At 35.6% G+C, this 14,041-nt stretch overlaps 1 protein-coding gene across 9 annotated transcripts in view; it reads left to right on the forward strand.

The window, feature by feature from the left end:
* Positions 1 to 14,041, forward strand: part of TLE1 (TLE family member 1, transcriptional corepressor) — a 68,400-nt gene that overhangs the window by 42,603 nt on the left and 11,756 nt on the right. For all 9 annotated transcript variants that reach the window (XM_052700757.1, XM_052700758.1, XM_052700760.1 and 6 more), the window contains 6 exons: positions 3,285 to 3,401; positions 6,959 to 7,012; positions 8,606 to 8,758; positions 9,564 to 9,708; positions 10,409 to 10,599; positions 11,404 to 11,480. In XM_052700757.1, the coding sequence (XP_052556717.1) occupies positions 3,285 to 3,401; positions 6,959 to 7,012; positions 8,606 to 8,758; positions 9,564 to 9,708; positions 10,409 to 10,599; positions 11,404 to 11,480 (737 nt within the window). The remainder of the gene's footprint in view (positions 1 to 3,284; positions 3,402 to 6,958; positions 7,013 to 8,605; positions 8,759 to 9,563; positions 9,709 to 10,408; positions 10,600 to 11,403; positions 11,481 to 14,041) is intronic.

The raw sequence follows: 14,041 nt of genomic DNA on the forward strand, positions 1-14,041 counted from the left end.
ACCAGCTGTTTGTAACTTGCTTTTCTTTTGAGACGTTTTTGTAGAACAGGACCCATATAAATAAGCTTTGATTCATTGGAGGAAAGCTAAAATATTGGCATTAAATTGATTTTGGTCATTCGTTCTAAACTAAGATTCACAATCTACAGATATTTCATAGTAATCCTTAATAAATTGGACTCCTGGTATAAAAGTGTATCTTATCTTCAATTACTTGTCTAGCACATTGAAATTAAGACAGAATGAAAAGTGTCATATAGTTTCTCTTTAGGAAATCCAAGTATGTGTGTATGTATGTACATTTTTTTCGTATGTATGTGACAATCTGATTATTATTGAAGAGCAGTTCCAACTGTTAGTTTATGTAGTTTTTAATTAAATATTACAGCTAAAAATAAAATTAAACCCTACTTTTGGTAAGTCAGATGTTAGTAGACCTAGTAGAAGAATTAAGTAGATAATTTTTCTTTTCTTTAAAAAACAAAAGGTAAACAAAACTACCCCACATTGTGAAGCTGTTGATGTCTTCTAGCTGGCCCTGTGCTTGATACTGAAGATTCAACAAATATAAACTGTAGCTAAACCGGTGTGGATGTTAGATTTATCTAATGTTAGATTTATCTGTAAGAGGTATGAGAAGCTCAGGGCTTGTAAGAGCGTCACTTTCCCAGTTAATGTTTGTATTTCTTTTTTTTACTATTGTTACTTTTGTCATCTGGGTGTACTAAGCACAGCTTTAAAAGATGCGTATTTCTGAACAAAATCTTTTGCAGCTGTTTGTTTTAATAATTGTGGCTTACAGTAGCATTTATGAAAGCATGTATTTTTAATCTAAAGCTATCCTTTATCTGATTTTGATCACAGTTGTTAACACTTTCTTTTACTCATAAAGGAAATAAATAGGTCATTTTTTACTTCAGTTTAATGATAAATTTTGCCAGACTAGTATCATGATATTCTTTCAACTGCCAGAGCAGCTATTGTGCAGTAATCTTTTCTTCAATAGTGCCTATCATGGATTCTCTGATTCCAGAGAAGAGTGCCTTTAATGAATGAGGTGTTAGAGAAACAATATAAATGTCCATAGAAGGAACAATTTGAAGAATGTGTTTCTCAGGACTGTACATTATTATTACAAATGTGTATTTACGTGATAAGTAAGCTGTCAGTCTTGCAACAAAAATCAAATTTCAATTTTGTATTCATTTGGAGATCTGAGCTTGTAGCTAGTTTTCTCAGCATTGAAATTCTAAAAAACAAACTATAGAATATTGTCAGCATCGTATAGGCAGACTTTACATTAAACTAGAACAAAATTAAATTTTTTAAATTATACTTTATGCCAGAATTTGCAAGCTGATCCTTAGAGTCCTGCATATTAACTTCGAATGACAGGGTTTCTACATTTTTCAGGGTTTCTATAGCTTCTGCCCACTTCACACTTACTTACTTGTACTTAATTTTGGCAATTTAAAATGAAAACATGTATACATTTAGTACACTGAATTTCATTGTTTTATTCCAATTAATACCTTAGATTTGATTATTTTTTAAATGAACGTGTCTTTTCAAGAAAATATTTCTTAAGGCATTTTCAGTATTCAAACCTGTGTTCAAGTTTGACTGTGCAGCCTGCTTCTTAAGATATTTCTACTGCTACAGTCACAATGGATTCTATGTTAATAAATTGAAGATGAATTTTAATGTTTTCAAACTAGTGAATCCCTGAGTTAGTATGCATCTGGGAAGGAGATGAGGGGTTAAATTCAGACTGTTTGGCAATTAGTTCAGTGATCCAACAACCCCACCTTTTAGCTGAAGAACATTGTGGTAAAGACATTACTTTGAGCTTCTTTATATTCAATTTCATTAGACCTTCCTATATACTTTATGTAAGCCCCTTGGCATTTGTTTAGCTTGAATAGTCAATAATAAAAGAGCTTAGAATTGGCTTTAAAGTGCAGCTTCTGAAGTAGGAAAAAGAGGATTCAAATTGCCTTATGTACTCAGTTTTGTTTTGTTCTCCTTGAGATTGAATACTGATGTCAGAGCAAAACTACCCTGCTGTCCTCAGGAATGTATTCCTTAAAGGGGAATACATTTACTGTGCAGTTCACTGGCTACTATCAAATGTTAATGATATATTAAGAGTAAATATCTGTGTCTCACAGGGAATATACAGAGGTATTTTCCTGGAGTATTTACACTTAGGGTATGTGTGTTGGTATTAGGCTTCGTCTTTGTAAGGTACACATGTGTGTCTGTAAATATCTGTTTGTATATTTACATGAACATATATTTATGAAAGCATATATTTTGCTTTTAGGAACTAGGCTTACCACATCTTTGTGAAGAGAAACTTTTTCTCAATTCATTCAGTATTGTTAACAGCATTAACACATCACTGAACAAATTGCCCTCTTGCATTTGCTAATCCTACACTTAAAAGAACTCATTGTAACACATTTTAATGCTTTAGTTGGAGTGGAGGTGTAAATGAGAATTGGGCGTAGTCATGTGACTGAAAAATATCTAAAATGCCTTTCTCTTTGGATCAACAGTTTGTACTTATGATATCTGAATTAAAGTATCTGTGTAGTTTGAGGAAAAGATCTCAAAAAAGTCTGTACTTTCGTCTTTTGTGTATGTGTGTGTTGGCCTCAGTTTTTTCATGTCAAGTCTGATCAAACAACATTTCAGCCATAATTTCACACTAGTAGAAAATGTTATGTTGGAAGAAAAGATTTTTGTATTTATTTGTTGTGCATGTGTTGAGAGTGCCCAACTGTATTTTGACGCAGCTAGCAAATGAGTAGTGTGTAACCTTATTTGGTAGATACTAATTAAAGAGTAAAAGGCAAGTTGCCATATATATCTCTGCAAGAGTAAACATACCAAAGTCTAATCTGTGTACGATGGTGGAAGAGTGGGAGAGTTTTTTATTTGTAAATGTGATAGTTAAAAAAAATAATAATTGTATTTGCTGATGAATAAACAGCAAGACTGATTCTCCTAATACATGAAAAAACTCAGTTGAATTGAGTAATTAAATAGATGGTGACTGACTACTGAACTGAACTTTTGATAGATGAAAACCTATGCTTCTTAGAATGCATGAAGCTGTATATGCTTGCCTGGAGGACTTTGAGTTGAATTAAATGGAATGAAAGACTATGTATTTATCACATTTCTAAAACATCTATCACATCCTGTTTGAATTTTTGGGCGTATATGAAGGAATCTTGAAAGGGATTTTTGATTGACCTTGTTTTTTGTCTTTACAGAGCAATTCTCTATTGGTGCCAGACAGTCTGCGAAGCACAGATAAACGCAGGAATGGCCCTGAATATTCCAATGACATCAAAAAGAGAAAGGTGGATGATAAGGATTCCAGCCACTATGTAAGCAAATCTGCGTCAAAGAAATGATTAATTTATTTGCAGATGCTGTGTTTGTCGGAGAAGTAAAAGAGCTGTGAAGAACAAGGCAATGTATTTCCTGTGCCTGATATAGTATGTGAATATATATGCTGGAGGGACCATTAGTCATACTGTGGAAAAAACAATGACTCAATAGTTCAAGCTGTTGTTTGGAAATACTCCTTAACAGTGAATTAGAGAGCCATGAGTACCCATTCAGGATTCAGGAGTGTTCCAGGACATTTCTTCCAGCAAGGTAGCATTTCTGGACTGTCCAAAAGCCTACTGTGTTTAGGCTTATTTGAAGTGGTAAAACTCATTCTTTTGGAGAATCTGGGAAATTTTTCTGATGCTAGCTATTACCATGCTGAAAAACAGTCACACCTCAAAACTGAATACACTGTAAGGCCATACCAACTTCCTGAAGCTAGTTTTTGATTGATACAGTACTTGCAGCAGCAAACAACAAAATAGAAAACTATGCAGTTTATGCTCTGCATTTTTTATCAGACTTGTGTACTACTTCATTTGAAAAAAGCACTTCAGCATAACAGTGTGGCACATGTGAATCTAAAAAGGTTTGTGGGCTTTCTATTTGAAGGCTAAAAAGCTCAACCAAATCACAGTACAGTTCTTGAACAAGCCATGAATAAGGATAATTTGAGAAAATATGGGAAAGCAGATTTTCCATCTAACAGAAGTTATTTGACCTATCAAAAGTAGGGTGGAGTATCTCATTTAAATGAGTTCAGTCACTAATTAATTCTTAGTTACTGAAATCCAGGAGCCAGGTGCCTTTTTATTACTCAGTGTTGGCAGCGTTCTCTCCTCTTGAGCCCAACATACGCCTGTGTAGAAAGATATACTGTCAGTTAACCCTTAAACCAGAGCCATCAGTACAGGATCTTATTTTCCCCCTTTCTGCCCATTGTGGTGGTGTACTGTTGAGATTTTTCAAGTCCTATTATCACCATTTCTAATAACATAGTTTTGATTACAGGAAGGTCTGGCACACTTCCTCATATTACTTCCTCATCTTTGAAGGTTGAGTATTCTGGATGCATTTTTTCTTTTACATTTGTAAAAAGTGTAATCAAAAAAGATGAGCTTGCTTTTCTCATTGTTCTCTTGGAAAGAAATGGAAAGTATATTGCACAAGAGAAGTATAGTTTATTTTAGTTTGCATTTTAAATATGCCAGATAAAGACAGTAGCAAAATAAGGAATTAAGCAAAACAAAGGTATCTGAAAGCTTCAGATATATTTTGATGTGAAAGAAGGATTGCTTCTTTTAAGATTTCTCAATTCAGCAAACACAGAACTGCTGAGTTCCAGATCACTTTAGAGAAGGGTCTTGTAGGGTCAAGAGGTACCACATTTGTCGGAAGGGAAGAACATGAGTTCTAGGAATTTTCAGTATGGAAACAAGATACAAAACATATTTTTTTCTTTTTCTAACTTGTCTAATATGCATGCTAAAACTTGAATAGTCTCAATCTGTGCATTTGTTAGGGAGGAGATTCTTCTGATATGAACACTTCCTCTGGGATATGCCTTTGATAATCACAGTAAATTTCTGTTTCTCAAGATGACTAAGTCAGATGAGTACATTCAAGTATAGCCTTGAAACTGCTTTTGAGCATCTCACAGGTGGTGAATTCTTGTGAATATATCTACTGTGCTCCTACATGCCATAACCTATTCTTGCTTGCTGTATACTTAGTACTTTAGCAGGTAATTGGATCTTTTCTGTTCCTTCTCCTGTTGCATCCTTTGGTTGGACAGCTTCCTGAGTGATGAGCAGAGTCACAATTCTGTCTTTATGGCACTCCTGTGTACCTATCTGTATAGTATCTCTTAAAGCAATATTACCTACCAAAACAAGGAAAGGCTTGAGACCAGCTGTTGAAGTGGGATTTATTTTTTATTGTTTATTTTTTTTATATTTATGTTCTGGACTTGGAGGAAGGAAATGGTGTTTTCCATTGTCTACCAGTATTAAGTGTGGTAGCCTAAACATTCTGAAAGCACTTCAATTTAGTACAAGACATGTGAGACTTCTTTCTGTCTGATCTGTTTGCCTAGAAACTTCTAAAGGAAAGCATACTTATCGGAAATGTCAAACTTGCCATGGAGGAGATTTAAGTTTTATCATTCATTTCCTTTGTTTTCTATCCAGAGTCCTTTGAGGTTGAATCAGCACATGGAAAAATCATTGGATCACTATATATTATGATACACAGTGTGTGTGTTTTGGAGGATTGTAAATTGTATTGGAGATTGAGACCAACGGGCATTTGAGTTATAGCTAGAGTGGAGTACTAGGGCAGGTGAACAAAGAATTATGTAAAAGAGAGTCAAAATGCAGCTTGAAAAGCCACAATAAAACATTGCTATTTAAGAATATCTAAGTATTTTGGTTTTGTGAGGTTAAAATGTTGAAATACATTGGCATTTCTCGAGCTTTTTCTTTCTCATAGCTTTCAATTTTCAAAACTTTCCTTTCTGGAAATAGAGAAAAAGTCCTGACAGTTTGACAGATTTGATTTGTGAAATAAACATTGAAAATAGAGTTCTGAGATGCATTGTTTTGGTGTTTTTTTTTTTTAGTAATAATTTCAATAATATGCTGGCTGCACTGTACATAATGCCTCCTATTTTATGAATTTGGCCCACTACATCAAAGGCGGATGTTGGTGGTATGGCAGTAGAGGTTGAACCTTCCCACCTATATTCCATTATGTTTCATTCCTGTGCAACAGATGGCAGTGGAGGGACAGATTGACCAAATGGTGTCTGATGTGATAATGTGTATGAAGCAAAGGTGTAGAACTGAATTCCTCCATGTGAAACAAATGGTACACACTGGCATTCATCAATTCTTGTTGAATGTTTATGGAGATCAAACAGTGGATATGAGCACAGTGTGGTGATGGGTGGTGTTTAAGCATTGGCAGCAACAGCAGCATTAAAGACAAGCCACATACTGGACAGCCATGCACAACTGTCACACACCAAAAGTATTTCAAACAGCTCACCTGCAGAAATTGACTAATAGCGGTGACTGTATTGAAAAACAGTGTTATGTAGCTAAGCACGTACTCTATCAAATAGTGTTGTTGTGCTCTTTGTATCTGTTGTAGTTTCCATTGAAGTAAATAGGAGGCATTGCTTTTGGAGCAACATACATATTAACAGATACAATTAGCACATGAATGAGGGGTTTTTTTTGTTTGTTTGTTTGTTTGTTTTGGTAGTAATTATAGTAGTAGTAGAGAAGGACCCTCTTGCATTTACAATGAGACCACCACCATTTAAATAGTTCTAGTTTATTTAGATTGTATTACTGAAGCAGAAGTAAAGTGCTATGTTCTGATTTTCAGTATTTGCCCTATTGCCAATAAGTAATGAAATGCTGTTTGTTTTTCTCTAGTAAAATAAAAAAAAAAAAAATTGGAATAGATAACACATCTTTCTCATTCTCTTTTCCCCTTCTTAACTCTTAATGTACTAATTGAACTATTTATTTGTTTTTAATAGGACAGTGATGGGGACAAGAGTGATGATAACTTGGTTGTAGATGTATCCAATGAGGTAACTTTTTAAAAATTTTTATTGTTTTAATATTGTCCCAAAGGAAACATGAAGGAAAAATGCATCTTTCTTAGATTAAAAAAAAAAAAAAAAAAAACAAAAAAAACCACAGAGGAATATAGTAAAAATATGCAACAATTGTCCTTTTTGTTAGTTCTGTATTGATTATGTCTTCCTCCTAGTTTTAACTGGCTGTGGTCCTAGCTCTTCCTTCCCCTGCTTTATCTAGGTCTGTTCTCTCTGTACTTATTTTCTGACATTTCATAGCTGTTCTGTAGGGGAGAGAGTTGTGATGTGCAGGGGCTGAAGTGGCAAACTGCTGTCTCCAAATGAAGAAGGAAAACAATACTTGATCTAATGTTTAATAGTAGGAATACCACTGAAACCATTATTAGGGGCTTAAAAATTACTAGTACTTTGACTACCTACTCTAAAGGCAGGATTTTCCATGCAGGCATATTTAGCATGAAGTCAGTAAAAATCAGAATTGAAATCAGTCCACAACATTTCCTAGAGGTAGTAGATGCTTTATTGGTTTTTTTTTTTCCTCCAAGACTGAGATTTATCTGTGCAGTCAGGGTGAAGGAACTGGCTTTCCATTCCTTCATCTTTTATTTCACACAACAAAAAGATGCAGGAGTCCTAACTATGTTGGAGAAACTCATACACTGTGAAAAGCACAGGAAGAAATGCTGGAAGGAAATGTGTTCAGTACCTCCAAAAGCCCAAATGATTTCATCTAAGTAGAAAAATGTGTATCCAGTTAAAGATTTCAGTAATCATTTCAGAAGTCTTGGTTAAAATGAAAGTGCTCAATAATCAGCCAGTAGACTTATTGCCTCCTCATGAGGACTGCTTAATTCCTGCTGCTATTCTGATGAGCCAGAGGAGCTTGGAAAGCCTACAGAGCTGATGGTGTTGTAGCTTGCTGGGCAGCCTGTTTTGGATTAGAGTAAGTGAAGAAAGTGCCTCTGGAAGACAGAAAGAAAATCGCTTCAGAGATGATTGCAATTTTTATGCAGATTTAAGAAATGAAGTAATGGAATTTAGAAGTAATAGATATACTATCTAGATATACTTTATATATTGTTGTATAAAATCTGCATCTCTCTCTTATTCTAAAGAAAAGGATGAGCAAGGTGCGTATTCCCTAAAAAATGAAATTAAATGAATGTCATTCCTATTGAAATGGTTGTTTTCACTAGCAGCACATAAAGAACATATACAGAAGTAGTATAAGCTCATTGCAGTTATTTTAAGTCTTTCTTGTTCATATCAGTTGTCATGCATGCTTGCAATCTGTGTAAAGCTAAGTGCAAACTAAGACAAGATCTACGCTTGGAATCAATTTATGATATGTGTTTATGGTTTATGTAGTGTGTAATAAGTCCAGATTGCACTTAGTTACATCTATAATTGATGAAAGGATTTAAGGGCTTTTTTTTGTTTCCATAGAGATAGAAAGCAAAATACTGCTTCATTCAAATATACTGTTTGAGTTCTCGGGATTTTTTTCCCCAAATTGATTCTTTAGTTGTGTCGAGTACCAGCTCTTAACGGTTCTGTGCTGCTCTTCCTTTTCCATTCTTTTAGGATCCTTCATCTCCACGGGCAAGTCCTACTCATTCACCACGTGAAAATGGTATAGATAAAAGCCGCTTGCTGAAGAAAGATGCCTCTAGCAGTCCAGCATCTACAGCCTCTTCAGGAAGTTCCACTTCTCTCAAATCCAAAGAAATGAGTTTGGTGAGTATTGTAAACAGTCTGTTCTCTTGAGAAATGTTCTTTTTCCTGTAAGGTCTGACTCTCCATTCTTCAGCAACTACTTTTTTGCAGAAAGTGTATGGCTGTAAGAATCTGAAGTACTGTTCTACACCACTCCAGTACTACTGAGCTTTTTTCTCAGGAGTAATTCCTTCTTCACGTTGATTTCCTGTATCTCATGCATTTCTGTCAAATAAGCTGTAAATTTATTAGGAAACACAAGATTCAATTAAAAATATTGTTTAAGAAAAAACATGATTGTGCTTTAAGTCTTTTATGGATCTGAATGTAGTCAGTAACATGTTCCCTAGGCTTTTATTAAATTCTTCTAAATGAACTGCTGCTGAAAAACTTTTCAAAGAATAACTAACTTGGTACGATTTTATGTCACAGTTTCTTTTATTATTATCAACTGTGATGGTACTCTGTTTTCACTTCGATTCACTATGTCCAGTAATCGTGATTTCACGCTAAAATAATGTTGTGATGCATACTGTATTTTCCTGGAAAAAAAAAAAAACTCTTGTGTACTTTTTAAATGCCAGTGGAAGAAAGAAAAATAATGTCTTAGCTTTTTTTTTTTCTCCCCCCCTCCCCCAATTCTGGCATTAATCAAAAGGTCAGCATTTTTTTTCACAAGTTAACATTGTCAGTATTGCGCGGATTTATGAAAATTGGCTGAGGGACTAGGTACTAGGTGCCCAGCATTCCAGCTGCTGTTGTGATAAATTGTGTAATATGGTTTGGATTAAAAATAATACTAATTTAATTTGTTTAATGATACCAGCATGAAAAAGCCAGCACGCCTGTTCTGAAATCCAGCACACCGACTCCTCGAAGTGACGTGCCAACTCCAGGCACTAGTGCAACTCCAGGACTTCGTCCAGGCCTTGGCAAGCCTCCAACAATGGACCCTCTGGTGAACCAGGCTGGTAATGCATGACCTCTTAAGTTTTTATGGTTTTAAGATTATTTAAGTATGCATTTTCATGCAAATGTTAACCGCGTGTTTTTTCTTGATGATGAGGACTTGATGAGATGCAGATTTTTGGATTATCAAGTATTTGAATATCTTTCTATCTTTCGTTCTTCTTTGTTTACTTTGTTCTTTACCTTTTTGGAAATAGTCTGGAGACTGTATGCAATGAAAGATTTCTGAGAAGCTTCTAGTACTTAGTCTGAATGCAATTGCTTCTCCAGCTCTTTGTTTGAATCTACTAATGTTTGCTGCAATATAAATCTTGATAAATGCAGAGGGATGTTTACTTTTGCTATTCAGGCTGGTACAGCAGAGTTGCTTCAGACATGAGCTGTGTAAACCATGCCTGTCAGCTTTAGTGCTTAATTTGGCCATGGAGAGACTAATATGAACAGGAAAATATAGAAATGGAAACGGGCAATGCTAGAAGAGGTTGTTAGAAGTAATCCCTGAATTCAGATCTCAGTAGACCTTATTTACACTGAGTGAAAAGAGGTGGTAGTAGTGATAAATTATAGGAATGTTTCTTAGCTGTGTGTGTGCATGTGTGTAAGGGGAAGGTTAGGTACCAAAGTCTGAAATGAAAGGTCTTCTACCTCCTTCCCTGTGTGCAATGAAATCCAAAAAAACTACTTGCTTTCATTGTTCCGTAGCCGCAGGTTTGCGCACACCTTTGGCTGTACAAGGGCCATACCCTGCTCCGTTTGGAATGGTGCCTCATGCTGGCATGAATGGAGAACTAACCAGTCCAGGGGCAGCGTACGCCAGCCTGCACAACATGTCACCCCAGATGAGTGCTGCTGCTGCAGCAGCTGCTGTGGTTGCGTATGGAAGATCTCCTATGGTAGGCCACACACTGCATGCAATCTCAGTTGTGTGAGTTGCAGGTCACTGAGGAAAGCTACATGCTTCATTTAGCACTGATGAATTCCCAAGTTATAAAAGCGCCAGAGGCTTGGCTGCTTCACTGTTTGTTTCACTTTGCTTTGGATGGAGAAACCTGTATCTTGAGAACAAATAATCTTCATGTATTGATGTATGTTGCTTTTTTTCTCATTGGTGCTTTGTCTAATTAATAAATGCCAAACTGTTTGCTTATGCTTTAAATGAAAAAACAGTTTTGGTAGATACAAATCTCTTCACTCGTGCTGTGAACATCTACTTTTCTTTTGCTGAACAAGATTTGTGATCTGTACAGACACATCAAATTAATTTCCTTGTATTGTTTTCTTTTTGAGTAAATGAACATGAGAAGTCTTAAAGCTCTGTGATAAGGTGTGTTACAAGTAGTTGCTGTTGTGGGTGTAGTCACTAACTGGAGCATAGCAGTCGTTGCTGCTATCAATCAGAGTAACCTGGGAGCCTGATCTCACAAACATATGCATAGGCCTATCCACTTGTGAGTTTGCAAGATTGATCTTAAGCTTGTCATCTTCTGTAGATGAGGCTACTTTCTCAAACTGGACAAATTGTTACATGAAAATGTTGAAATCCTAAATTGCATGTACTTCTTAAAGCAATAAGAATTCTATCTTGATTACAGTGGTCAGAATTAAAATGTATATTTGGTTCAGAATTCCTCTTTGGTAGTAGTGTTTGCTGAATGAGAAATTGCAAGTGTGATTTTTAATTTGCTTTTCATTGTCAGGTTGGGTTTGATCCTCCTCCTCACATGAGAGTACCTGGAATCCCTCCAAATCTTGCAGGAATTCCTGGGGGAAAACCGTAAGCAACTTTTTAACACTTCGGTAACAACTGCAATATTTACAGAGAGTACAAATGTCTTGTGTCTGTGAAGAAAAATTCCAAGGGTCTGCTTGTTCCCATGAGATATTTTTTTTTTTGACTTCTTCTGACGGTAGTTAGAGCATACACATTCTAGAATGGTAGCTGTCATACCCCCAGACAGATGTGCATGTAACTGTTTCCAAGGAAAAGCTGCTGAAGGTAAATCCTGCTTGTTTGTTTAAGATTCTTGATCATAAAGTTAAAGGAAACATAGATGGGAAGATAGTGGTAAAATGTGTAAGGAAGAACAGTTTGAAAGTCAAATTTTGGCTGTACCAAACATGAATGCATAGTACTAACTCACAGACTCCTTGTCTGGCACTTGTTTTAAAGGCATGAGTATCCGAAATGGTTACTTCAGCAGCTTGTATAATCGACCAAAGTTTAAAATATGTTTGTGTAAGTATGCAGCTGGAGAGCAAAAGATGAGGAATCTTTTGTGCAGCAGGAGACATATAGATAGATGTAGGTTGACTTACACAACTACTTTTTATTGAAGAAGTTTTATTATTAGTGAAGGGATGCTTAAATAAAATGCTAATGTGATGTCCTGACTTACAGAGGCAACAGAAATAAATTCATGAAAAACTATGCATCAGTGTATTTATTTATTTTTCCCAGTAATTTAGTTTTAGTAGGATAGGGAAGCAGAGCTTATCTGTTTTCTTGGAGATAAAGGAGCAGAGAGAATTAAAACAATTTTTTGTCTTTGTTAGGACCAACTCATTTTTTGACTTACCTTCACTCTTATTAATCAGTCCTGACTTGTCTTTCAGAAAAAAACTGCAGTTAGAGTAGCACCTCACAATCCAGGTACATAGTTTTGGAATCAACTGCAACCAGTGCTAAAGTGATCTGCTGCATGCTGTCTTCTGTACCAGTCTATTACAAGAATTTTGGGAATTAACTGGTTTAATTTTTCCTTCTGCTGCTTCAGGAACAAAGCAGAAACTACTGTCTAATTTATAAGATGCATGATTTAGAAAGTTACATGTACACACACACATTTTTTTGTCTTCATATTGAACTCCTATTCATACTTGTTGTCAAGCAATACAAGTTGTCAGCAATTCAGACACCCTTAAAAGTGTTCACCACTTTGCAGGCAAAAAGACATGTGCTTCCTTGTACTCTTGTAGAGCAGTATGAAAGCAGAAGACTTCTTATAATAGCCATCCTAGATATGTCTTTACTGTTACCCACCATGTTTCTGAGAACTGACATAGCTAACTCTTGGTGAGAAACCTGTTAGATCTTGGGTTCATTTGAAGTTGGTGGTATGTTGACAAGACTACTGATGTGAGGTGTCTGACTTAGTGTTAGGTATCAGATGGTAGTGTGTTTAAATTTAGCACAGGAATGAACATGCTTTGTTCTTAAAATATTCTTCTGTTAAGGGTCAAACTCATTCTTGCTGACTTCAGTAGAATTTGACATTCTTACATAAAATATTTTCGGAAATCATATAATGTGATGGCCGTAAGCTTTTACTTCTAACCAAATGTATTCACAGGCTTTCAGTGACATATTCCATTATTCCATGCCTAGCCATATGAACTATGAAACCCATTTTTGTTCAGTCAGAATTGTTCTGTGATTAAGTCCTAATCGTTGCACTTCTCAAGGCACAAAAACAGTGCTTGTGTAACATTAAACTTTGTATTATGTTATTTTATAACCAAATTATAGTCTCTGTTAATTTTTTAATTTAAAGTGCTGTTCAGCACTTTATTCATACTGCTTCACAGATCACTAACTTTGAGACATAGTTTCTACTCTTCTCTCGATTTGATTGATGTGTTCCATAGTGTTTATCACAGTCATAGAGCAAGTCATTTCCTGTAAAGGAACTTATTTGCTTATCTTCATTATATGTGTATCAAATCTAAAATTTCAGACACTGAACTCTTGTCACTCCAGTGACAACTTTAGAATCATCTATCTTCATCTTGTTTGGCTACATCTGTCTAGATGCAGTCCTAGCTAAGCTGCACTGCCCGCAGTTTTTTTTTTGATAGCTCTTGTCTTCATTAGGCAAGTCTCCTGTATTGTCCGTACAGAATACAGATGTTATATACTCAGGCAAACCAATCAAGGACTCATGGTTTATTTTCAGAATCTGCTTAATCAGATTAAAAGTAAGGTGTCACACTGAACTTATTTTTTGAGATCTGGAGTTTTAGTAAGTGAATATTTCAGATTAAGTTACTGAATCTCCAACTGTAAGTATACATGCACTCACTGCTGTATGATTTTAACAACAGCGTTGCAAGGACTGTTTGTTCACACATCCTTTCTTTCAAGAGAAAATCATTTTTCTACCCAAAGGAGTGACATGTCTGATAGCACCTAATTTTATTTACCCCTGTGCATTCTGGGATCTGTTAATGGCCTAGCTGGTTGGAAATCAATAGCCTCTGAAGAGTCTACTCTTAGTCTTTTATCTGCTCTTACCAAGTGAATATACTCTGAAAAGCTTGTCTGTTGCTTGCCTTGTT

This window comes from Tympanuchus pallidicinctus, unplaced genomic scaffold, assembly GCF_026119805.1.
Source record: "Tympanuchus pallidicinctus isolate F22 unplaced genomic scaffold, pur_lepc_1.0 scaffold4, whole genome shotgun sequence".
Taxonomy (NCBI): domain Eukaryota; kingdom Metazoa; phylum Chordata; class Aves; order Galliformes; family Phasianidae; genus Tympanuchus; species Tympanuchus pallidicinctus.